This window comes from Panicum virgatum, chromosome 4K (assembly GCF_016808335.1).
Source record: "Panicum virgatum strain AP13 chromosome 4K, P.virgatum_v5, whole genome shotgun sequence".
Lineage (NCBI taxonomy): Eukaryota > Viridiplantae > Streptophyta > Magnoliopsida > Poales > Poaceae > Panicum > Panicum virgatum.
Genome location: NC_053139.1, coordinates 2,185,680 through 2,210,700, shown reverse-complemented (window position 1 = coordinate 2,210,700; position 25,021 = coordinate 2,185,680). Strand labels below are relative to the sequence as shown.

The 25,021-nt window shown below is 49.7% G+C and overlaps 3 protein-coding genes and 1 long non-coding RNA gene across 6 annotated transcripts; 1 reads left to right on the top strand and 3 right to left on the bottom strand.

Annotated features, from left to right (window-relative positions):
* Positions 1-2,127: 2,127 nt before the first annotated feature.
* On the bottom strand, positions 2,128-2,927 carry LOC120702493. Its single transcript, XM_039986311.1, has one exon. The coding sequence runs from the start codon at positions 2,898-2,900 to the stop codon at positions 2,358-2,360; it is 543 nt and encodes a 180-aa protein (XP_039842245.1). The 5' UTR covers positions 2,901-2,927; the 3' UTR covers positions 2,128-2,357.
* A 108-nt stretch (positions 2,928-3,035) lies between these two features.
* LOC120702491 (magnesium protoporphyrin IX methyltransferase, chloroplastic-like) lies at positions 3,036-4,357 on the bottom strand. The gene has a single exon (XM_039986310.1). The coding sequence runs from the start codon at positions 4,288-4,290 to the stop codon at positions 3,310-3,312; it is 981 nt and encodes a 326-aa protein (XP_039842244.1). The 5' UTR covers positions 4,291-4,357; the 3' UTR covers positions 3,036-3,309.
* A 2,315-nt stretch (positions 4,358-6,672) lies between these two features.
* LOC120702490 (probable lysophospholipase BODYGUARD 3) lies at positions 6,673-10,597 on the bottom strand. Of its 3 annotated transcripts, none has more exons than XM_039986308.1 (4): positions 9,316-10,597; positions 8,855-9,060; positions 6,983-7,349; positions 6,673-6,908 (listed from the first exon to the last, which is right to left on the bottom strand). In XM_039986308.1, the coding sequence occupies exons 1-3, from the start codon at positions 10,270-10,272 to the stop codon at positions 7,022-7,024; spliced, it is 1,491 nt and encodes a 496-aa protein (XP_039842242.1). In that variant the 5' UTR covers positions 10,273-10,597; the 3' UTR covers positions 6,673-6,908; positions 6,983-7,021. The 3 variants fall into 3 exon arrangements, with proteins under 3 accessions (XP_039842242.1, XP_039842243.1, XP_039842241.1); XM_039986309.1 differs by having other exon boundaries at positions 7,019-7,349; XM_039986307.1 differs by having other exon boundaries at positions 6,673-7,349.
* A 6,439-nt stretch (positions 10,598-17,036) lies between these two features.
* LOC120702489 lies at positions 17,037-18,040 on the top strand. The gene is made up of 2 exons (XR_005686418.1): positions 17,037-17,078; positions 17,598-18,040. It is a non-coding gene; the product is annotated as an uncharacterized LOC120702489 (long non-coding RNA).
* Positions 18,041-25,021: the final 6,981 nt, after the last annotated feature.

The window sequence follows — 25,021 nt, the reverse complement described above, 5'->3', positions numbered from 1 at the left end:
TGTCATGTTAGCCTTGTTGTAAGGAATCTGGAATGATCCAACGAGAAACGTTGCTAGATGCACGCAAGAATCTGCCGTCAGGGAGGGTAGGGAAAATGTAAGGGCCCGTTTGGTTTGCCTGTGGTATGGAGTAGCACAAACTTTGACCAATAATAATGGGTATTAAATAAAGTTAGTTTTCAAAACTAACTCTACAATCTTGTGCTACTTCGCGAGACGAATCTAATGAGGTCTTTGACAGCACGATTTGAGGTTAGTTACTGTAGCATTATTGTAGCCAATTATCGATTAATTACTGTCATTAAATTCACCGCGAAAAGTTATGTCCATCCGTAAAAAAAATTTGCAAATAAACTTCGTTTAGTACTCCATGCATGCAAGATTCTTTTTTAGCGCGAGTAGCGCAACGCTAACCAAACAGGGCCTAAGATGGCTCTAGTTCTCACTGAATCACTACTGCTGCAACAACTAGCACTAGCACTTGAATCTGCTGGAGAAAATTGTCTATTTGACACTAGAAAAAAATGGCGTCTGCTCATTTGACACCGAAAACTCAAATATTACCTATATGTTCATAACTTCAGTTTTGTTTGCCAAAATGACACTCCCGTCACCTTCTATTAGCAATCTCCGTTAGATATGGTGGGGCCCACTCGTCGGCCACACCTGCTCCCGCCCGTGCTGCTCGTGCAACGTGTCCGTCGGGTGGCTCGACGACACCACCGGCGACGACACGTGCCGTTGCTGCCCCTGCTGCTGCTCGCGCTGCCCCGCCGCGACCGCGTCCGCGCGTGCGAAGTCGATGAACGCCTGCGTGCCCCCTCTGGGCCTGTGCCTGGCCGCCGCCCCTTGCCGGGACCGCCACCGCCACGGGCTTCTCCTTGCCCGTGCCCCGTGGCCTTCCAGTACCCGTCCCCGTTCGCGCACCGCCCTTCACGTACTTGGTCTCCTTGCACGTGAAGAAGTAACGCTCCTTCTCGCTCCACCTTGCCACCCAACCAAATTAGCTAAGGCTCCGAGATCCGGCGAGCTTAGCGGCGGCTAGCGGGGCGGGACACACTCACCTGGGGGCAGCAGGTCCGACAGGTCATGCGCCGGGAGCGGGGATGCCAGCGTGCGCCGCCGGAGGTAGTGCACCACCAGCACCTCGTCTGTCGGCCAGAACCGGAACCCCGACAGCAGCCGCGGCTTCGCCATAGCAAGCTCCTTCGCGGGGTTAGGTCAGGGGAGGCCACGCGCGGCCTGTGCGAGCGCCGGTGTGGCGGAAGCGGGTCTGCGGCGAGCCGGAGAAGGTGGCGGCGGTGCGGCGTTCCCGGCGAGGCCGGTGATGCCTGCGAAGAGGTAGCACACGCATGAGCTCCGCGAGAGCGCGGCGAGCTCAGCCACTCACCAATCGGAGAAGAAGATGGCCGGCCATGGGGTCTCACCTAGCGACGGTGGCGGGATGGCTCGAGGCCGACGGTGGTGGCTTGCTTCGCACTGCAGCGAATCTGGGCGAGAGGCAAGGTGGATTCGCGGGGTCGCGGCGGTGTCCCAGGTGCAAGTAATCGGCTCGAGGGTTCGTGGCTTGGACGAATTTCTCGGGGCGGGGAGGTGATACTCCAATGGTGGCTGCGGCGGCTTCCCTGCACACCGGCAACACGGGGGAGAGGGAGCTGCTAGGGCAAGATGCGCGGCGGCGGTGGGGCTTCGAAGCTCACCCGAGGCTTGCGGGCGGCTTGTGGCCCGCGCCGCTGTTCCTGTCAGCCCCTGTCGCGGCGGTGTGCGGGGACGGGCGGTCCTGGACCCGCTTCCGCCACACTGGCGTGCGCATAGGCCGCGGCGGCCTCCCCGGAGCTAGCCCCGCCGCCGGCGCGGCCGCCGCCGCCCACCACCTATAACCGCCCCTTAGTGCTGTTGGAAGAATGGAAGGAACAGAGGAAGGGAGAGCAAAGAGCGCGAGCAGCACGGGCGGGAGCAGGTGTGGCTGACGAGTGGGCCCCGCCATATCTAACGGATATTGCTAACAGAAGATGACGGGAGTGTCATTTTGGCAAACAAAACTAAAGTTGTGAACATATAGGTAACATCTAAGTTTTCGGTGTCAAATGAGCAAATCTCTTTTTTTTTCTAGTGTCAAATAGGCAATTTTCTAAAGTTCAGGCTTCTTAGTAGCACAATTTGTGCCTGAAACACATGGAAAATCTTACCGCGAACACATGCACAGATTGGCAGGGAATGAAATGCCGCAGTGCGCAATCGCATTCACTACGAACTGTCAGATTATGACTTTGGCTTGTTAACCCTGTTGCATCCTTAATCGAGATTAGCAGTGTGCGTGGCATAAGACATGATAGAGCAGAGCAGTCACAAGCCTACTACTGGTGGTGATGGTACTTGTCGGCGAGCTGCTGGACCCTGAGCTCCAGCTCCCGGATCCTCGCCGCCCACTCGGGCCTTATCACCGCCGGCCTCACCTCCCGGACCTCCACGTCGCCTCCCTCCGTCTTCCCCTTGCTGCCCCGCCGCTGCGCCACCGGCTTCTTGTCACTCTTCCTCCTGGCCGCCTGCTTCGCCGCCGCGGCCCTCTGCATAGCGCGCAGCACGTCGGACCCCCGCAGCTGGCCCCCCGCGGGCGCCGGCGCCGGCGAGGCGGGCCGTCCGGACGCTGCCTCCTCCCGCTCCGGCTCCTCGTCGCCGTCGTCGTCCTGCTCTTGCCCGAAGAAGCCGTCGTCGACGTCGGCATCGGAGCCGCCGCCGCCGCCGCCGCCGTCATCGTCCCATGAGCGGTCGCGGCGGGGGCCTCTGGTCCAGCGCCGCGGCTTGGCTGACACCGTGGGGCGCGCCGGCGCGCGGCGGCAGGGGATTGTGGCGTGCGGCTGGGGGTGGAGGGGGACGAAGCAACGTGCGGCGGGGAACATTGGATGGATCGTGTGGACGAATGTGGATGGCCCAAAGGCTCGAAGTATGGCACAAGGCCCAGCCCAAGAGAAGATTATAAGGGGCAGCTGGGGAACATGCCCCAAAGTTTTTTTTTATTTTTCGCCTAAGAAGAATTACCAAGCATACCAAAATTCATTTCAATTTCAATGGCGATCACAGAAACATTTGTACATCTTTTGGATGTTCAGATTTTGCAATTGTGAACAGCGATGGTGGATGGCAGACGAGCATCACGAATGTTTCTTTCAGAGCGCAACTCTTGTTCAACCTGCAATAATAATCTACAAGCTCGAGAGCAAAATTTGCAAGTAGAAGCTGCCACCGATGCCGCGGCGTCTCGATTTTCTATCAACAGTTTTGCGTCAGGCACGCCTGCGGCTACGAGTACTAGCGGGCGGGCACGGCGTCGAAGAGCTTGGCGAAGTAGAACTGCGTGGAGATGAAGCCGCGGTTGGCGACGCGCCAGCCGGCGTCGCGGAGCGCGTCCTCGATGTCGCGCTCGGCGTGCAGGTAGGCGCGCGTGGCCTTGGACGGGCCCGGGAACAGCTCGCCGACGCGCTTGAGCAGGTCGAAGTAGAGCGTCCTGGGCGCGAAGCTGATGAGCAGCCGCTCCCCGGCGAGCGAGGCGAGGTGCCGGATCATGGCGCGCGCCTCCTCCCGCGGGTAGTGGATGAGCACGTCCAGGCACACCACCACGTCGTAGCGGCCCTCGAGGCTCTCCAGGTCGCGCACCTCGAACCGCGGCATCCGGAACGGGGACCCCGCCGGCCGCGCCGCCAGCGCCGCCTGCGCCTGCCGCTGCGCCTCCGACACCATGGCCGCGGAGATGTCGGAGGCCAGCACGTCGGCGCCCTCCGCCGCCAGCGGGATGGACAGCGACCCCGTCCCGCACCCGGCGTCGCACACCGTCGCGCCCGCCAGCTCCAGCGGCGAGTCGCGGAGCATCGCCAGCGCCTTGGCCACCGTCTGCGCGTGGCCCTCCCGGATGTCCAGCTGCACGCGGTTCACGCCCTCCGTCGCCGACCCGTAGATCTTGCGCCACCGCTCGAACCCCGTCGAGTTGAAGTAGGCGCGGACGGCCTCCTTGTCGCCGCCGCCCGCGGCCTCGGCCTGCGCGCGCCGCCTGCGCTCGGGGTCAGAGAGCGACACCGCCGCCGCCAGCGCCGCGGCGGCGGCGGCGGCAGCGGGCAGGGAGAGCGGCGTGAGGTCCGCGGCCGTGGGCAGCGCCGCGGCGGCGCTGCTGGGAGCCCGGCGCTGGGGGCGGAGGACGACGTGGGGCTGCTGGTAGTGGTGTAGGAGCGCGGGGCGCGGAGGCGGCAGCGAGCGCAGGCGGGAGAGCGGCGCGGTGGAGACGCCGGCGCGCGCCATGGCCGGAGCGAGTGTGCAGGGCGGGCGAGGGAATTCGACGGCTACGAGTGGTTGCCGGTGATGGATGGGGTTGGGATTTTGGGGATAGGGTATTTGCGGATCGCCCCTCGTATGTCCGGATATTTTCTGCGGGAGCTTGTGGTTGAGGAGGCCCTTGGTATTGGATATTAGCGTAGGGATGTAAGAGGTAATTACGCTTATTACTGTGTTTTCTCTTTTTTTCAAAGTGGACCTGATTGTGTTTGGTTTCGGGTACACACCGGGCTAAAAGATGCGTCACGATGGTAGTAGCCCAGCCCAGCACAGCCCGTAAGGTTTTCTGTGGACTTTGATACAATTGCCTTGGGCTTGAAAAGGACCCAAATGAACCTTTCAGACGTGCCCCATGATTGAGCTTAATTTATGGAAAAAAAATCTTATTTACCTCCATAAACTATAGGCTGAATTTACGTTTTCACCTTGAATGCCTCATGATTGGGCTTAATTTATAGAAAAAAGTCTTATTTACCTCCATAAACTATGGGCTGAATTTACGTTTTCACCTTGAACTCGAAAATCAAGTATTTTGCCTCCTCAAACTCGCAAAACCGGATATATAACCGCTTTGGGTGATTTTTCTTAGTGGTTTTCCTCTTTTTTATGTTTATTTTGGATGAATCTTTAAAAAATCATAGTAAATCACAAACAAATCACAAAATAGAAAACTAAATTTTGTTGGACTCCCCAAGTGTAGATCTATGCATTGAACATATTGCATGATATCATTAAGTAAAACTTATATTTCCAATTTTAAATATATAATTTTCTGTAATTAATTCATATCTACATCTTCCTTGGTCCAATTATGGTGAAATTTTTATGGTGAACTAATAATAATATTCTTAATTTGAAGTAAAAGTTTCATAGCCATTGGATCATTTATTCTTGATGACAAACTGAAGAGTCTGGTATATCTTGGAATTAAACTCCCGAATCTATAACTCAGACATACATGATCCAACGAGCATGAAATTTTTACTACAGCTGATCGTTTAATTACTAGACCTAGACCATCATAAAAATTTCGCCATAATTGGACCAAGAAAAATGTAAATATGACTTAATTATAGAAATATATATATCTAAAATTAAAAATACAATTTTTACTAAATTATATCATATCATATGTTTACTGCATAGACCTACTCATGTGGAGTCCAACAAAATTTTATTTTCCATTTTATGATTATTTTGTGATTTACTATAATTTTTCAAAAAATTATCCAAAATAAAACATAAAAGAAAAAAAACGAAAACCACTAAGAAAAAATCACCTAGGGAGGTCATATGTCCGATTTCGCGAGTTCGAGGAGGCAAAATATCCGGTTTTCAAATTTAAGGTGGAAACGTAAACTCAATCTATAGTTCAGGGAGGTAAATATGACTTTTTTCTAATTTATAACGCTGAGATCTTCCCTCCAACAAGGCAACCATCCTCCCAGTTTTCGTGCTGAATTTTCTGAACAAGAGCACAGGACACTGAATTTTCTGAACATGGGCTACCCTCTCAGTTTCTTCAGAGTTTGAGAGGGCAAAACCGCGATCTCTAATCCTTTCAGAGTTTCAGTAGAAGGAGTAATCTGAAGTCAAAACAAGGACTGACTGCTGCAAAATCACTAGCCATGCAGACATCTGATATTCTGATGGCACAGGCAGAGAGACGGAACGGAAGCAGTCCCTTTCGCCCCCATTAAGGGGCCGATATACGCGATGCGAATGGGGAATCAATCGAAGAAATCGCGACGAGCCCGTTCCGGTTCTGGAAACCAACTTCTGCAGCTTAATCAATTCCATTACATATTGCTGTTACAAATTGATGGTGATTGAGTTGGTGACAAGACAAGCTAGCTGCTGATGAGGTTTTCTCCAACCATTCCCCCGTCCAACTCCCCCAAACGTACTATTTACTATATTTTACTACCTCCCTCTAAAAGATTCCTCCCCCTATAATTTTTTCTCTCCAACCATTCCCCCCATATCTATTCTCCCTATATACTATCACTCATTAACTAACTATTTATTTAATGTTTTTGAATTTTAAAAAAATCATACAGTATTTGTACTGTCATAATACGTATTATCATCGTGTTACGGGGTTCAAACGGGATTAATATCGCGAAAAAACGGTGTAATTAGAGATATAGGGGGACGAGCTGCTCCCCCCACATATGCGGAGACGGCGACGCTCACTGGACGTAGGGGGACGGAGCTTTGGGGGGGGGGGGGGGGCACTGGCGCGGTACGTGGGGTGGGGGGAGCAAATAGAGGGCACCTTTGGAGAACGCCTCACCAACCAACTCGTTGGTCCAATCATACAACCAGTACAGGCAGGCAGGCTCCGTATTAATCCAGCAGGAAACTTTCTTAGTTTCTTTATACTCCAGAGAAGGCGAAGAGGAAGAGAAGAAAAAAAGACAGGAGAATACAACTACTTTGTATTTCGAAGAAATAAAAAAAAACTCTTGCAAATGGTTGATGGCAGGATCGATACTACAGTACAATTGCTTGCTCGCTCATCCTGATATAGTACATGGGCTTACTCTTTTTCTTTCTTTTTTTTTCCCTTGCTGCATTGCAATCTGCAGGGAAAGCATCGAGGTTATTGCATCTTCTTTACAGGCCATGAAATTTTGGAGGGGTCGTCTCCATCCACCTCTGCGAGCTGTTGTCGGGCGATCAGTAGGTGTACCAGCTAGTCGGCGGCGGCGCTCCTCCAGATGGCCTCGAGCTCGGCGGCGAAGCGCTCCTCCTGGCCGACGATGATGGTGATGTGGTCCTTGCGGTCGTAGACGGTGACGCGGGCGCGCGGCACGCGGGCGCCGACGGCCAGCGCGCACTCGACGGGGAGCAGCTCGTCGTCGCGGCCGTGGAAGACGGCCACCTTGCACGAGAGCTGCGACGCCACCACGTCCAGGTAGGCGTCCATCCGGGCGGCGCTGCCGCAGATGATGTTGTGCAGCGTGTGCCACGCCGCGTTGTGGGTGTGGCACATGAACGCCTCGATCAGGAACGTCCGGACCCTGCACCGCAGTGAGCAGCCCAGCCGTGTTAGTTAGCTAGCGATCGCACTGCGAGTGTGCGGGCCACGGCGGCGGCCGCCCATGACTCTTAACTGAACTTGCCACTGCCATGGCGTTGGACGCAGCCTGGAGTGGGCCATGGGTGTGCTTGTACTTAACTGCCAGGATCTCACAGTGGATGCACATGCAACATGTATGCAACATGGATGGACACGGACCCCGCACACTTGCACTGCCGGACTGCCGCCCTACCCTGCAGGGAACCTTCTGCTCGCAGGGCTAGTCATCCCTGCCTGGCGTCTACACACTGAACCTGCTCTGCGAACAGAACAGAGCAGAGCAGTGTTCATTGGCCGTCCGGACAAGCAGTCACTGACAGACCCGTACGTAGGTTTGTTCCCGGGGCCCCCCTGCCTGTACCAGCAGCGTTACCCACCTCCCGTTTCTTTCTTCCCCCATCCCTGACCGTGCTTTGGCCAAACGGAGACAAGTGCACGGTACCCTCACCGAACTGGTGCACCCACCAAACGCGTGCCCATCATCGGGACGACGACGACACGGCGCGCACTGGCGCCACTCCGCGGCCACGCCGGATCTACTCCCCAAACGGCGCGGCAGCCCGACCCCAGCGCCGGCCGGGAAGCCCTGTCATCCCCCGCGCGGATCACACGCCCGGGCGCGTGCACCCGCCCACCGCTTCGCCCCCGGGGGTTTCCTGAGCTTGCCATGTGTGGAGCGGCCTGGTCGCCGTCGCGGCGTCGCCGAATGATTGCGGGGCGTGCGTGATGGGGGGGAGGGGTTAAGGCGTGGGGGCCGTGCCGTGTGGCGCCGCCGATTTAGGCAAGGCAGGCAGGGGTCGGCCTCGCCGTCGCCGTCGCCGCCGCGCTGGGCTGTCTGCCGCCGGTCTCTGCCCGCTCAGGCCGCGCGCGGGTTAGTGGGCTTAAACTAGCACAATTCCTAGGCCCCGTGTTTCTAGGAAGAGGACGGTGGATGTGGACAGCGAGGTCGCGGGGGAGCCGCCGCCGGAGAACGGCATTTTCCGGCGGGGCGCCACCGTTTTAATGCAGGCGAGGCGACAGCGATCGATCGGGGATGACCGAACTACTCCTCTCGTCATGCGTGCAGAGCCCGGGTCCGGGTACAACAGCAAGAACAGGTGCCGCCAGGACTGGTACTAGTGCAGAATGCGCAACGGGGGGCAGGTGCGGCCACGCTACCTTGTTAGCTCAGATTCATCAATGTGGCCAACGTGTTTCTTTTGGATTAAAAACTGTTTCTTTTTCTTTACTCTACTAATTAAGAACTCGTCTGTGAACAGGGGATTTAGCTAGCAGTTTGTGTTGCGTTCATGTCCTACGCGGCGCGGCGTGGCGCAGCAGACAAGAGCAGCCCTACGCGGCGCGGCGTGGCGCAGCAGACAAGAGCAGCCAAGCAAGCGAGCACAGGTACAGCAGCGGTTAGTTAGTGTGAAGTGTGAAGAGGAGGAGGGGGAGGGAGCACCGTACCTGTTCCTGGTGAGGATCCTGAAGAGTCGGTCCCAGACGCGGTGGTGCCGGCAGATGGTGAGGCAGATGGTGCGGCTGACGTGCTCGTACCAGCACGCCATGGACGCCCCGAAGGCGATCGGCGGCCACACCCGCCGCGGCGCCACCCGCCGCATCACGTACTGCGTCGCCGCGCCGGCCTCCGACTCCGGCACCGGGAAGTAAGGCTGCACCCACGAATGAGCAGAAACTCCCCCATCATCGTCAGGTTCAGTCATTCAGACAACCACCCATGGTGGTTACAGTTGCAGTTCATCATCGTGCCCATTGTCATCCACGACGGCGGTCGCTCGGTCGGAGCTTAATGCGGCCGCCGCGGATGCAGTTGGTGCGTGCGTGCGTGTTGTTGACTCACGGGCACATGCAGGTCAAGTGGCAGCAGCAGCAGCAGCAGCCAAGTACGGGGCAGGCAAGGCACGTACCGGCGCGAGGAGGGTGAGCGACTTGACGGCGGCGGGGTACTTGACGGCGAGGGCGAGGGCGAGGACGGAGCCGAGGGAGTGGGCGACGACGTGGAAGGAGCCGAGGCGGAAGCGCTGGAGCACGGAGCGCTCGATCATCTCCACGTGCTCCCGCAGCGTGTAGAGCGACTCCGCCGGCTTGGGGCTGCGCCCGAACCCCAGCAGGTCCACCGCGAACATCCGGTACCGCCCGCGCGCCGCCGCGCTGAACGCCGGGAACACCGTCTCCGTCCAGAACACCGACGACGAGATGAACCCGTGGATGAACACCACGTCCTCCGCCGCTTCGGCCGGCGCCGGCGGCGCCTGGACGTGGACGTAGAGGTGCGAGGCGGAGCGCGGCGCGGCGCTCCAGGCGTGGCAGACCTTGCAGTCGCAGTCGGACCAGCACGGCGCCGGCGGGGGCGGCCGTGAAGGGCGGTGGATCCTGCCGCGGATCGCCTCGGCGACGGCGGGGCTGACGGTGAGCGCGGGCGGCGCGGGGCCGGCGCCCTTCTTGGTGGCGTCGGCCAGCAGCGAGGGGCGCACGTACAGCGTGTCGGACACGTCCTCCAGCTGCAGCTTGGCCGACGACGCCGACAGCCGCACCACCTTGGGCCCCGACGGCGCGACGACCCGCGGGCCGCCGTCCCCGCGCGCCGCCGCCGCCGTGCAGTAGCACGCCTTCCACTCCGCCTCCACGGCGTAGTCCACTAGCTTGTACACCAGGCACAGCACCACGTCCAGCACGTCCAGCGCCGAGAACACCACGAAGCTCACCGCGCAGTTGAGCGCGCCCCCCGCCGCCGCCGCCACCGACGCCCACTCCCCTTTCTTCTTCTTCCAACCACCGCCAACACCGCCGCCTCCTCCTCCTCCTTCCCCCATGCCCGCCGCCGCCGCCGCCTTCTCCTGCCACACGCAGGTGGCAATGTGCATTGCCCCCCGCTCCCGATTGACCTCGGCGGCAGGCGTGGGTGGCCGGCGGCAAAGCACACAGCAGACGACGGCGCGCGCTCAGGCTGAGGAAAGGCAGCTAGCTAGCTGGCTAGCCGCCTGCGTACAGCTAGCAAGCTAGTAGCTGAGGAGGCGCAGGGGGATCGGAGGAGCTTCCCTTTTGTAAGAGCGAGCGACTGACGGAGGCGTCCGCGAGGGTTTAACTCCGGGGAAGAAGAAAGGGCGCGCATTTAAGCGCGGTTGGAGGCGGGCCGGTGGTTCGGTTTGGTTTCTTGCGCCAATTTTTCTTCCTCCCTTTTGGGTTGGGTTGGGTTGGGTTAAATAGGAGAGGAGGGTTTGTGTTGAGGTTGGAGCTCAGATAATTGGCACCGCGCGCCACCCGGCTGCCGCAGCTGAAAGCAATGTGCATCGCCCAGCGGCATTTAATGGCGGCTTCCCTGGCCAGGTTAACGGTTCACCATGCTTTTTGACATGATGGCATCATCCATGTCGGTGCGTGTGGGGAGTGCTAAACTTTGGTGGGTTTCGACAGCATCTCGTAATTTGAAAGCTCTCGTTTGGTAGAATTGGAAAAATCTTGATAGAAATAGAAAGATTTTGAACTTTGATTGTAATTCGGACCTTCGACTTTTCGCAGACTGTAACTTTCATCCTACACTTTAACACCTTCTGCATGCTAGCACTCGAGGATCGAAATGGTGTTGTTGTTAGGGTGCCATGCCCAACTTTTTGCAATAAACCACGCACGGCAGGTGGGCCGAGCGGAAAAAGTGCGGTCATGTAACATCTGCTGGCAGACGACACCTTGCGCCAGACAGTGGCTTGTGCTGATCAACCTTCACCTCGAATCACCAACTACTAGTAAGTAGCAATTAGTGTAAAAATCAGATCAGAATAACACATGCCGTTAGAAGAATAGTAGTAGTTCGCACTCCACTTCACTGTCCCTACCTACTAGTAGCTGCCCCTGTCCAGTCCAGTGGAAGAAGAAACCAAAAGCAGTAGAAGTTTGGGCACATTCATGCCAAAAGGGTATGGTCAGGTCAGCTACACGGAAACGCATGCTCGCTGCTTACCGTACGTACTCTGCTGTTTACTGCGCTCCTCCTTGTTTTTCATGTGTAGATGCACTTGCAAGCGGCGCCCCCTTTTCATCTGCTGATGAGTGGAGTTCATGTGACCAATGCAGGTGGACTGAACTGCCGGAGGGTCACCGTTGACATTTTGGGAACTTTTCTTTTTGTCAGGGTTGGATGGATGAGGATCTTGGCTGCAGCACCGTACCTAACCGGAGACGACGACCAAGTGAAGTTACTCCGGCCGCGTCAGAGCGAGCGGCGGGTGGCCGTTGAGCCGCCGTGCCGGAGGCGGGAGAGTGAGCTCCTGATGCAGCTGCAGGCTAGTCGGGGCATTCGCATGGTAGGTGGACCGGGTCTTCCCGTTCCCCGTCGACCAGCAGGTTGACCTGGCGGTCTCGGCCAATGCCGTCGTCGCCGGCGTCGGCCGGGCGTAGCATGGCCTCCCCTGCGAACCAACACCGCGTCGCCATGGCAACCTTGAATCGCCGTGGCGTGCAGCCTGCTCGCACTATCTTGCCGGCGCGCCGTGCCTCGCAGGCAATGCAGGTTGACCAACCCGGCCTGTTTGATCGTGGTGGCACGAGGTAATGGTAGCGCAGTCTGTGCAGGTCATGCGATCACTGTTGGGTTGATGAGTTGCAGGCGGTGGATGACGAGGAGCCGCCGGCCGGAGACGGTTGACGAGTTAGTCACTCCCCCAAGTCCTACCACAAGCAGGAAGCAGCCACCAGGGACGACGGGGAAGATGACGATCGACACACAGGACGGGACAACAACGAAAGCAGAGAGAATTGAATGAGCGAGAGGAACCTCGTAGCAATGTGCGTCAGTTCTGAACGTTCAAGATCGTGCAGAGAGGAGGTCAGCAGCTCGCGTGGTCACTCATCACTTGGGGATCCGGTGGCAGCGTCCTAACGGAACACAATGCAAGTGGCCAGATTTGGGAAGTCGCGACTCCGTTCCGATCTGGGAACTGCCATCGTTATGACTAGTTGTGATCGTCTCGGCTCTCTTCATAATAATTCCAATTAAGGGCGCCGCGCCCGGCGGCGATCGAGTGGCATCCGGCGCACGCAGCCGCCGGCGGGGACCTGGACCTTCCGTCGATCGGGTTGGGCACGACGCCGGGGTTGATCGAGCACGGAGAACCGGTGGTTGGCCCGCCGTGGAAGAAGAAATCGCCACGGCTACGTACGGGGGGCCTCGGTTAGTCGCTGTCGGTAAGGTTGATCTATCTCATGGTATTGGTGTTAGACTTGCTAGTATGATCTCCGGCTCGGTCAAAGGACCACGCCATGGCCGGCTGCTAGTAGGACGGATGAACTATCAGATGGTACGTACGGCGCCATGGAAATTCAGCTAGTCTTTCTCCTGTCGATCGAGAAGGAAATAGGAATGCGATCACTGAAGAAATGGCCACGCAGCAGGTTTCTTTGATTTCTAGTCGTTTGTTTTTGGTTCAACATCGGGCCGTCGGTTGATTTGGGGGGAGAAAAAAAATGTGGACCGGCATTGAAGCTTCCTAGCTAGTGACAGGACGGGAAGGTTGTGAGCTCCGTCCTGCCTGAGGAGTTGCTGCTGCTGATTGAAGAACCGAACTCTCGAGTTTGTACTCTCGCCCTGTTCACCGTTCTGACACGGCCGTCGTGTCCATGCCTACTAGACTCCAGAGTTTTGCCTGCTGCCTTTATGCTTGATGCGGCCACGGCCACCTGTTCGCCGATAAAAGTTGGTACGCCACATGCGTTTCGGAGATGGGGCTGATTCTGAGGCCTCAGCTGCAGGCAGGCAGGAAGTGTTCCCTCTGTGCTAGAAAGGATTTGAGCTGCAACTGCACACGGAGCATATCCACCGCTCAGAAGCCAGAAACAGAAAGCAGAAGATAAACTACTGACAGACAGATACATTGCTGAAACCTTCTCGTTCGAAAAACATTGCTAGAAAGAATCTGGAAGCATGCTTGACAGCAACTGAGCCGTGGGCCGATGCCATCTTCAGCTAGCATGGGGCAGCCGACCGATCGAGTGCTGCCAGAAACTTTGATGGTCCACAGAGACCGACCTGATTGCCGGAACCATTTTCTGGATCCGTATCTGTGGATGGAAGAAGAGAGCGTGGTCGGCCGAACAGGATGATCAGGAATAATACGCAACAATCAATCGATGAAAGCAGACTAAGACGCTGTTATCCGAAAGCTACAGCAGTTCTGAAGAGGACGCCGTGTCTCGGAGATTCTGAAGATGATGGGGGTAGATCGACGTCGTTGACACGGCATGGGCGTGTGGAGAAGAAGCTCTGCTCCTCCCTGCTGAAACCCATGAGCGGATTAATAGCATGAGCATGGCTGCAAGGTACTCTTCATCTCTTCGTCAGACTTAATCGGCTGCATTGATCCGGTGCTTCCCGTTGCCACGAGCAGTCTGATCGATCCACGCCTTGAATTCAAACATCATGTAGCGCCATGCATGGATAAATGTTGCGACTGCTGACCGGTGTCGTCTTGTGAGATCCTCGCTTTGCATAACTGCAAACTGTTAGGACACTGTTAGGGATGATGTTTGTGCTCATTAGACTATTCGGAATAGTACGAGAAGGATAATCAAGATTGTTGCTGGTGTGAGATAGCACAGAACGGTGGAAGAACATTATCATGTCCGGTGGCCAGCAGGGCTTCTTGAACCAAAATTGAGGCAGCAGCAGAGGCATCCGGTGAACTTGTTGGTGACTGAAAAAGCAGCACACCACTATTTATATGCACTTTTCTTCTCATTGTCCTGTTTTCCCCCCAGCTTCACCAACTAAAATTGTTCAGAAAAAAAAGTAGTAGTTTCTTAAAGAAGGAAAAATATTGTTTTTATTTGCTAACTCTACAGTAGTAGTATCTTGTGATGGAAGATGGTCTGACTTTCCGGTGCAAGTAAAGAATAAAAATGGCATCTTTGAATTGTTCCCGTGCTGATGATAATCTGGGCCATTTATTGGCAGCACTGTTACTTGGGGTGCTCAGCTCACTCACTGATGCTGACATCTCCTTGCAATTATATTCATCAAGAGCAGCCAGATCAGGTAGACCTTGCGTTCAGATTAATCTCGAAAGGGAAACCAATTATCAACCATGTATAGCAGCAGCAGTAGCATGTCGTAACGGGTTCTTGTTCGTTGGTGGCGGCATTTAATTTGGGTCACTGGGTATCGCCGATCACCAGCATGATCATATCTTTTCAGCAAAGCATCATCCATGCCTCTGTTTATTGTAAGCACGCCATCATTAGCTGTCCAACTATACAACCAATAAACTGATGCAAAACTCAATAGAAAGTTATTATGTTCATCAGGTCTCTTCTTTTTTTTTAAAAAAAAAAGCCCAACAGGCTGAAGTGCTGAACAGAGCTGCTCGAGTATAATGATGTGTAGAACCAAACAAAAGGAGGTTTTTAGATGCATTGGCATGCCCGCCATGCTGCTGCAGGGCTTTCCGCCAAACCAAAGAGCAGAGCAACATGCATGCTTGAAGACGATCTCAGTTTGCAGGATACAAGAATCAAAATCCTACAAGATTCCTCTGCATACAAAAAAGTGAACCGAATACACCTAATATCCACACATCCATTGGCCATGGCTATGCCCAAGTGGGGAAACCGGGAGAGGTGGCGGCAGTTACCTTACCTACACGTTAGAACAAGTGCCATGATCTCCTGTATGAGTGTACTCCGTATGCTGCTGTTCACCGGCGGCGAGGTTAGAACCTGCCACATTGTCGGCTACACTCCTGTAAAGGCTATAAACACTGCATCTCCCTATGACCCTATCTATGATTTTCCCCCAAAATTGAAAATCCAATGCTTTCCTGCAGAGTTGTGATTCGGTTGCCGAGATGAGGGGTAACAAGAGGCTAGTGTTTGGTTGAAGTAGCCGGCCCGGGCGGCAGAGCGCAGCTAGCTGTTGCCTGGGCAGGCATGGTGGAATGCCGGTAGGGCACAGGGACAGAGGGTTAGCGAGGAGTACAGACTAGAGAGAGGCTAGCGATGCCGGCATGAGCGCCGAAAGCAAGGTCGGCCTGATGTGCTGCTTAACCACCCGTGTCTCCGGGACGATTGACCATTAGCTTTCAACCTTCTTCCGTGTCTCTCTTCATTCTCATTGCCACATGCTTAACACCTCCCCTCCCATTAAAGATGCCGACATTGCAGATGAACTTTGAGCTCTGATGAGAGAGAGAGAGAGAGAGAGAGAGAGAGAGAGAGAGAGAGAGAGAGAGAGAGAGAGATTGCATTGCATGCATCAGAGTTTTCTTTATATATAATACATATACATTCATATATACAAATATGTACATCTATATGGCCGCACCAAACGGAGGCCTGTGGGAGCCTCTGGCCTATTCCGCCTGTACGATTGCAACGCGTGTACGGTGTACCTCTTGTGGCGAGAGAGATAAAAAAAAAAGGTCACCACCTGAGGCATGGCGCGTGGCAAAACCGTCGTGCTTTGGACAAGGTCGCGTTCTTCGTACGCAAGAGGTAGCTCGAGCGTCCTTGCCTAGCGATTTTTTCCTGCATCGCATGCTCACCGGCTCACCGCCACCGCCTGGCCCACCTCCTCCCCCCCCCCCCCTCCCTTGCTATCCTGTCTTCTTCTCTGTCCATGTCCTGGAAGGCGCGGCAATGGATGTCTCCTCCTCCTGCAGCAATCCTCCGCCGCAACCTGTTGACCGGGTCTGGTGGCGCGCTGACATAGCATTTGCGCTTTGCGGGCTGCACGCCGAAGGTGTCGAGGGGGGAGAGCTGACGCCGGCGCCGAGCGTTGTTGCCCTTGCGCATCAGCTCCCTCTATGCGGAGGAGAGCTGACGTCGACGCTCGGTTCCTCCTCGATGTCGTCGCCGGTTAAGATGGAGATGCAATAGACGACGGCCTTCGATAAAACCCCAACCGTTGTATTCACCTAGCTCAAGCACCAAACCATCAGCCTCCTAGACGACCTCTTCCACCGTCGTAGCCACACCTCCAGGTTCGCCTCCTCCCTCCCTCTGAGAAATGACCGCCTTAATCCCCGCTGCCCTGCCCCGGCGCTGGAGCTCTGCTTCAAGTAATCTCCAATCTGTCCATTTTTTCTGTTGGTTTACCTGCTTCTGGTCTAGATGCTGCCACAGCAAGGCCTGCCGTATTCCATGATGGCGATACAGCGACGGTCCTCCGTCGGTCTTCCGGCTTTGGGCCGCTGTTTCAAGTTGGCGTCACCGCACGATGTCCATTCGCGTCCACCACATTTCCAATACGCCATGCCTGCAGTTGTGCAGCGTGTAGCCCGTCATGGAGCTAGCAATAGATTTGTGCGTGTGGAAGGGCAACATTCCTCTCTGGTGGTGAAAGTTGGGACAATCTGAGCCATTGTTTTGAAAGTTGGGACAGGTTTCTAACAACGCAATTCATATGTGCAGTATCTTCGTAGTTCCGTGAATGATTTTTGGGCAAATAGAATTCATGTGTCAGAAGTCTTCGTGCCCACATTCTGTGTGCCTTCTCTATTAATTGCAGCACCCTGTATTATCTTTAATTATTGTGAAAATTAGCACTTTACAATTTTTTGAGTTTTGTCATTACTTTGCATGTTTGTTTTTCAAGTAATTTCGGAACTTCTGCTACTATAGATGACAGTAGGAATGTAGGATCCACTGAGAAGTGAGAAGATTGATAAGGCATTCTAGGATGGTAAGAATATCTGATGCTTAAATAGATGTCCTGCTCCCAACTTGGACTGTTCCATTTACAAACCATAGTAAAACGGGTACACAATCATATAATATTCATGGCACCACTTTTTGGTCCCATTCAGATTTGAGTTACAGGCTACTATTTTTGCCTTAGGTTCGAGTTTCATGTTAATCGTACCAAGCAAGCCCTGTTCAAACAGATGAGATAGGAAACAATATAGCCTTTCTGAAAAATTCTCCCTACAAACTCCCTGCAAAGATTCTGTCGTCCATTTTGTCAATCTTTTATGATACAACATTACTTGTATCTTAAATTCTTAATTCCTAACAATATGGATGGTTTTCTTGCATCATCATACTTTCAGGGCCATCTTTTGTGCATTAATGTATGGTTGCTTACAATATAGCAAAAACAAAATTAAAAAGACATATCCACGCACGTCTATAGGTCCACACCCCAAAGCATAAATGTCAAAGTATGCACACAATGTATTAACATATACTTCTTTGGTTGTAGAATGTGACTCCAAGGCTTCACTTTTGAGTTCTTGCATTGTAAGCTCAGCTTCTGTCAGAGTGCTCTGTGAGTCACTCGCCAGATCTAATTGGATGATGTTTTGCTATGGATTCTATTTTCCACATGTTAGAATGATAGGAACAATCTAAAATTTACCTTTAAAATTGATGGTGATTTACTTTATCTGTAGTAGTGTAGAGCAAACAAGCATTCAACTTTAGGGTGCAAATTGTAGTAATCTGGATGTTTACTTTCTTCATGGTGCTTCTCATTCAGCTTTTGTGTAAACATGCTAAATTTTCTGCGCATTCGGTTGCCCTTATGGCTGGTGTACCAAATGCACAGTCGAAAGATAATTGGTTTATGTTTGGCAATGAAAGTTGTACTCATTTGTAATGCGGCCTAGGCATATTTATCTCAAGTCTTCTGTGTTTTTTGTTCAATTCTTGCTGCCTCCATCTATTGCACACTTTGATTAGAGAAAATATAGTTCTCATGATTTGTGGGGTGCCTCCCTTTTGAAGTGAACCAAGTTAGTAAACCTGAACAACCATGTCTTACTAATGTCATCTTTCCAGTAAAGTACCAAATGTTTCTATATGTACCTGAGTATCATGTCTCTTTGCAGCAGAGAAATAGGAGATGAAAAAGGATATTTTAAAGAAAAAGTGGGACTGAAGATAATTGCATGTGTTCTCTAAACATAGCAGCTATCACCACTAATTTGGATTTGGACACGAGAGCAGCTAGCGACGTTAATTATTTGTTATTAACCAGCCAAACGCTAATGTCATGAGTTGTGTTGTAACATTAAGCCTTTCCATTTACTGCAACCACAACGAAACAACGCTACTACTGAATACTGAAAAGGGACTGGCAAGAACAGCACACGCGGCCGCGGCGAAGCGCGCCTTTCTTCTGCCCTATGCCGCCCAATGGGTGGCCTCTGGTGGCGCCCACCATGCCGCCCAATGGCCAGGCCCCTGGGACTTTTGTTTCCTCTGCACAGCAAAGGAGCTCTGGTCGTGGTCACTGGTCAGTCATCCACCGGTGTCCGGATGGCTTGGCTTTAGCCGGCCTTTTCTGGTCCACGGACGGCGACTCGCACGCACATGGCCTTCTCCGGTGACCCCCACCCTCCTCATCCCATGTGTCACTACCAGGAACCGGAGCAACCACTGCCCACTGGAGAGGAGAGAAGAACCGAAGCTCATTTTGGATTCGAGGCCTTCGAGGGGCTCATTGATAGTCGATTGAAGAAGCTCTGGAAGAACAGAATGCCACTGAAACTGAAGGTGTTCCTATGGCTAGCCCTACGGAACAGACTGCGAACTGGCGAGGCTCTGAAAAAGAGGGGATGGAAGGGAGACAGCAGATGCATCTTGTGCGGGGTAGAGGAAACGGTCGACCACATTTTCTTTGGATGTGCAATCTCCTCATGCATTTGGAGCTGCTTCAAAGAGGCTTTGGGTTGAGATAGGACTCCTAATAATATGAACGACTTTCTACGAGGCTGGCTCCCTCTAGGCGGTGCTGACTACGACTTAAAATTGTTCATGTTTGCCATTGCTACTTGGGCTATGTAGGTGTGTAGAAACAAGATGTCCATAGAAAAAAGTTCCCTTCTTCTGCTATTGACATTATGTACAAATAATCTAATATGCTCTTGCAGAAATGGGGGATACTACATGAACAAGATCGACGGAAGCTGGGTGAAATAAGAGAGCTTTTGGCGAGCTGGACGCAGGACTTCGCTCTCAAGACAAGTCAACATGCTGCAAGAGCTTTTTTCTAATCTATCTATTATATTATTAAATTATTAAAGGAGTGTTAAAAGAAGCCACCACGTTCGCCGAGAGGGTCTAGAAATTCCCACATTAATCTAAAAAAGAGAAAAATTTGCACCGTTGGATTTTATGAAGATCTAACGATTCAAACTAACTCAAGAGTTCATATCAAATACGATTAATAAATAGCTAATTTCAGATTTAAAAAATTAAGGAAAATTAAGACATGGCAAAGAGTACATGCTGAATACTATTAGTAAATAGTTTAATTCGGAATTAAAAAAATAAGGAAATTAGGGCTTAATCAAAGAGTCCATGTTGAATACAATTACTAAATAGGAAAATTCTGAATTATCAGATTAAAAAATAGCATTACCACTAGATAAAAATTAATAATAGCTGAATAGCTAAATTTAAAATTAAAAATATAAATTCTATTATATTATTAAGGGAGTGTTAAAACAAACCACCACGTTCGTAGAGAGGGTCTAGAAATTCCTACGTTATTCTATGACTGTCCAACTGTTGTCAGTTGACTAATTTTTTAGTATGTCATATTGTTAGTACCTGTTAAAAGTTTGGAAACGGATTATGCGTTCTGGACGATTGAAGAAGAGGGGGGCATGGGTAATACGTGAGCTTGATGGAAAAACATATGTTTTAGAATTAATCTGGACTGTTAATACCTCTTTGCAAAGAGATAATGTTGACTTGAATTCCTAGCAACTACTGGTAGCTAGCAGCACGGTGGTCGCAGGCAACAGGCTGGCAGAGGGAGCCTCCGACGCGATGTGCCCCCGGTGTCGTGGCACTGCCCCGACGTGAAGGGATGTCGAAGATGGATGGACGAACAATTTCGTGATGATGATGGAGTAAATAAACGCGATGAGATGTCAAATACGATTAATAAATAGCTAATTTCGAATTAAAAAAATTAAAAAAAAAAGACATGACAAAGAGTCCATACCAAATACGATTAGTAAATATAGCTTAATTTGTAATTAAAAAAATAAGGAAATTAGGACTTAACCAAAGAGTCCATGTTGAATACAATTACTAAATAAGCAAATTCGGAATTATAAAATTATAAAAATTAGCATTGGCACACGACAAAAAATTATTATTAGCCAAATAGCTAAATTAAAAATTAAAAGTATAAAAAAATTGGCATCAAATATGATTAATAAATAGATAAATGCAAGAACTAGAATAAAAAAATTATTGTTGATACGTGTAGTGATTATGAATCATATTAAAAAGAAAAATAGCTAAATAAATAGTATCAAATGCAATAATAAAAATCCAAGTTTGAGTTTCATGGCAAATAAAGTTAATAAATACTCCAAATTAACAAAGATCTAAATAATATTTGTGTATAGGATTTACAGCATTCGATTTAATGATGATCTAATGATCTAAATTGGACAAAAGAGTCCATGTCCAATTTAATGAGATGCAATATTTTAAACTACCAAAAAGTGTCTTTATCCAATTAAAGTTAAATACAGGGTCCGCATGACATAAAAACTCATGTTACCATCTATGTCTCGCATTAACCTTCCTTAAAGATGCAAAAAAAATGGCAGCAGCATAAGCGTGACAACACGACCATAGTTGTATTGTATTGGTACTATTGAAAGAGATAATTGCTTTGAAAAATCTTTGGAACGCCCTGCACTACGACGCGACCATAGTCTTTGCCCGAGATTCCGAATCACAACTTTTTGAGTCTCAAGAACGTCATGCAGTACATGCAGCTGCATGAAGCACACTGGATTCTACTCAAAATCATTGCCGAACTCAATCAATCCATTTCTTCTGGAGCAACCAAACGTCAAGATAGGGACGAAAAAATAATGATGATGCGCAGAGTTTCACATATTGCAATCTATTGCAAGACCATTGGCACCTTATGATTGTAAGTGTGGGCCAATGAATACGCAGACGAATTAATGTGAGAGAAATATCCGCTAAAGAACCAATGCTTTCTCCAAACAAGAATTATCATCATAAATATTGTATATTCTTGAACAACTTTAGTTATACAAACTAATCTGATGGTGGTCAACAAAGAATTATGATTCTATGGGCATATAATAGTTACATACAAGTAATAATCACTGGGATAAAGGGTAAAACACCAAAACCTACAAATAAATGTGACTATTATTAGCTCAATCTAAATAGATGCATGGGAAAAATCAGGGAGTTAGTCATGTGAGGAATCAAATAGCATAGATAATTATTAACATTATTTCCCCCATCTAATCTTCTATAAGTACACACTAGGCATGGAACACAAATGTGATCGATACCTCTAAAGAAGTATAGAGAAAGAGAAGAGAAAAAGATAAAGAAGCACCAAGATTGAACGGGTAAGGAAAGTAGAAAAAGGAGAATAGAAAAAGAAGGCAGGAAAAATGAGAAAATGAGGGCAAAAGAAAAGGACAAAAGTGAATTTATTGGTTTAGTCTATAAATAATATCATTAGAATGAGAAAAATATTAAATTATAGCCATGTCCTGTTGGACATTTGACATTTTTCATATATTCATGAAAAAATAGAAGAAGCGGTTCTACCGAACGGTTTTCAAAACAGCTCTATATCCATAAAAAAAGCTGCTCCATCAAAAAAGCCACAACTGAAATTATTTTAGCCACAGATACAGGCCTGAAGCCCTGCTAATCTATCTCAAAGTCGATTGTCTACAGTACAAAATCAAATGATTCAAACAAATGTACGTTATCGATGCTCCTCTTCGCTCAGAAAAAAAAAACCCTGAGGCACAATACTAAACAGGAAACTTCTCCATTAGATGCATCGGATGCGATACACACTAATCGATTTCAAATATACCGAGGAACAAAATAGAAGACAGAGAAATCAATAAAAATTGCTAGAGAAAATGAAAAATAAAGAAAAGAGTTAGAAACAACAACAAAGATATATATGGAACTATCTATCACCGAGATGACAAAACTCTAAAGTAGACCAATATATACAGTCATATGGGCTAAAAACAAATAAATTGTGCAGTAACCAAAGTGGGAAAAATAATAATAGGTTCGATTAAATAAAAAATTTGAAACATATATGCATTAACATAGCACGCATATATATAAGTTTTGTATAACATTTATTTACCAAAGCCAGCAGGAGGCCTCAACTTATTTTTTAACATAACTTTTTTTTGTCTAATCCATGATCATTTTTATTTCACTCCGATGATGAGTCAGGTCTAGATCTGCTAGATGCTACTTAAGTGCTCTAACAACTACACTAGATATATTTTCGCTAAATATTAATCAAAATATTGCAAGATACAAATCGAACTCCAACATCTAAGTTACAGATTGTTGGCAAACATAACTATCAAATACATATAAATATATTTCATAATTATAAAAAACTTTATATGAATACAATTATGTACAATTTGCTCCGTATTCAAGGTGATCCAAAATTGAATTCAATCCTCAAATTTAGATTTTGCAGGTTTAAGTACTAAAATATGCAACTATAATATAGAATAAAGCAACATAAAAAGTGATGATTGATATGAACTCCTATGCATAGAAAGCTGCAAGTATTATAATATTCAACAAGAGCAAATGAGAGGTAAATAAATTGTAAAATACATCTCTTCTGTCAATGTAAATATTTTTAAAGAATTAAATAAGAAACTAGCTACCCGCACTATTAGCGCGGGCCACCTTGCTAGTTATCTTATTATTTGACCAATAAACGGAGCCTCCACATTCGCTTTCAAGGCCTAAAAATTCCCACATTAATCGGAGAAAAATAAAAATTACCCACCACTGCCATTACGATAAAAATTAGCCTAAAATACCCCTGTGCTTAATTAAAAATCACTCACCAATGCCATTATGAAAAATTAAATATAAAATATCATTTAGCTATGTATCAGTTACAAATATATACTATTAATAAAAACTAAAGCTAACAACAATCAATCAAAATAAAATGGCCAACAAACGGAGCCTCCACGTTCACTCTCAAGGCATAGAAATTCCCACGTTAATCGGAGAAAAATAAAAATAAAATAAAATTACCCACCACTGCCATTACGATAAAAATTAGCCTAAAATACCCCTGTGTCTAATTAAAAATCACCCACCAATGCCATTATGAAAATTAAATATAAAATATCATTTAGCTATGTATCAGTTACAAATATATACTATCAATAAAACTTAAAGCTAACAACAATCAATCAAAATAAAATAAAAATAAAAATAATTATCTGCATAATATTATTAAAGCTCAACAAATCAAATTATTACTATAGGTAGATCATAGTTGAATTGTTTTAATCAACAATAAGACATAATTTACGATAATGAACATGATGATGTATGGTAAAAAAAATAGTATAACTTTTAAGTAAGAATACAACGACATGTAAATTTTTGAATTTCAATACTAGCCGCGCAAATAAGCGGGCTATACGCCTAGTTTTGCTTATTCTGGGAGCTGGAAGTGTTTTATGTATTTACTTTGTCTGAGTTGACGTGTAAGCTGGTAATCCCAGCATTTTCTTGTCGCGCAAAACGTTTTATTGCTTTCTATAAAAGCAGGACCTGGTCCTTTTCAAAAAAAAAAATGTGGCACGCTTTTTACCACGATATCGCACTCACCACTGCAGAAGGCCTAATATAAGTTCCTCACAAACAAGGAGAGGAGAAGCCATCGCCGTCCTTAGCTTTTTGCACCGACGCCTTGTGCGTCATCTCTCTTGGATCTCTCGTACAGCGGACGACGCAGTGGGCGCCGCCTCTCGCCGACGAGCTGAGGGTCCGCCGCGCGGTGGCGCGAGGGCACTGGCTGCCTGCCGGCCGGCCGGCGAATTGAAGCGCCATTAGTGCCGGCTGCTGTGGTGCGCACACTACTAGTACACGTGACAGCATGATCGATATGTGAGTGAGGGCTGCATCTGTAGGTGCCAAGTACAATTATTGGCAAGCTAGCGTACTGGCCTGCCGGCCGGTGTCGCCACTCTTTGGATCATAGCGACGTTTACGCTAATTTCACCATGCATTATGCCCCGGCCAACTGATCATCCCCCGCAATTAACCGCATCAATGCCTCAACAAAAATATATACAGTATGTTCTTCTGGCGATATATATGTGGCGTCGTAGCTCTTGACAGCGAGACCGATAGATTTTACAGGGGCATTTCGTAAATTTTAAGATCACTTTGTTTGTATCGATACCATGATTATTATATTAAACACACTGAATAATGACTCTAAGAACGTCTCCGGCAAAGCCCATAATTAAGTTTCTACTCAAAACGTAGGGTCAGATATGAAAAAACTTGCTCTAGCAGAGATCCTACTCCGATCCCTACTGTAGGGAGGCCCCTACTTCCCGCTCCGGAGCCCTTTCTCTCACAGACCGGTAGGGAGGCCCCTACTCCTCTCACACAGCTCCTCCTCCATCCCAACATAGCTCTGTCTCCCGCCTCCGCTTGCAAGCCATGTGCACTCGCTTGACCACCCACGGCGGAGCTCCCGCCCGCACGGCCGGTCGGAGATGCTCACATGCGGCGGAGCTCCTGCCCGCACGACCGGCCGGAGCTGCACGTACGCAGTGGAGCCAGCTGCTCTTTCAT

Excerpts from the sequence above, each read along its gene's own strand:
- LOC120702493 (XM_039986311.1), bottom strand. The coding sequence starts at position 2,900 with ATGTTCCCCGCCGCACGTTGCTTCGTCCCCCTCCACCCCCAGCCGCAC.
- LOC120702490 (XM_039986307.1), bottom strand. The coding sequence starts at position 10,272 with ATGCACATTGCCACCTGCGTGTGGCAGGAGAAGGCGGCGGCGGCGGCG. Across the intron at positions 9,061-9,315 it reads CGCTCACCCTCCTCGCGCCG|CCTTACTTCCCGGTGCCGGA; the intron begins GTACGTGCCTTG and ends TCGTGGGTGCAG. Across the intron at positions 7,350-8,854 it reads AGGATCCTCACCAGGAACAG|GGTCCGGACGTTCCTGATCG; the intron begins GTACGGTGCTCC and ends ACTGCGGTGCAG.
- LOC120702491 (XM_039986310.1), bottom strand. The coding sequence starts at position 4,290 with ATGGCGCGCGCCGGCGTCTCCACCGCGCCGCTCTCCCGCCTGCGCTCG.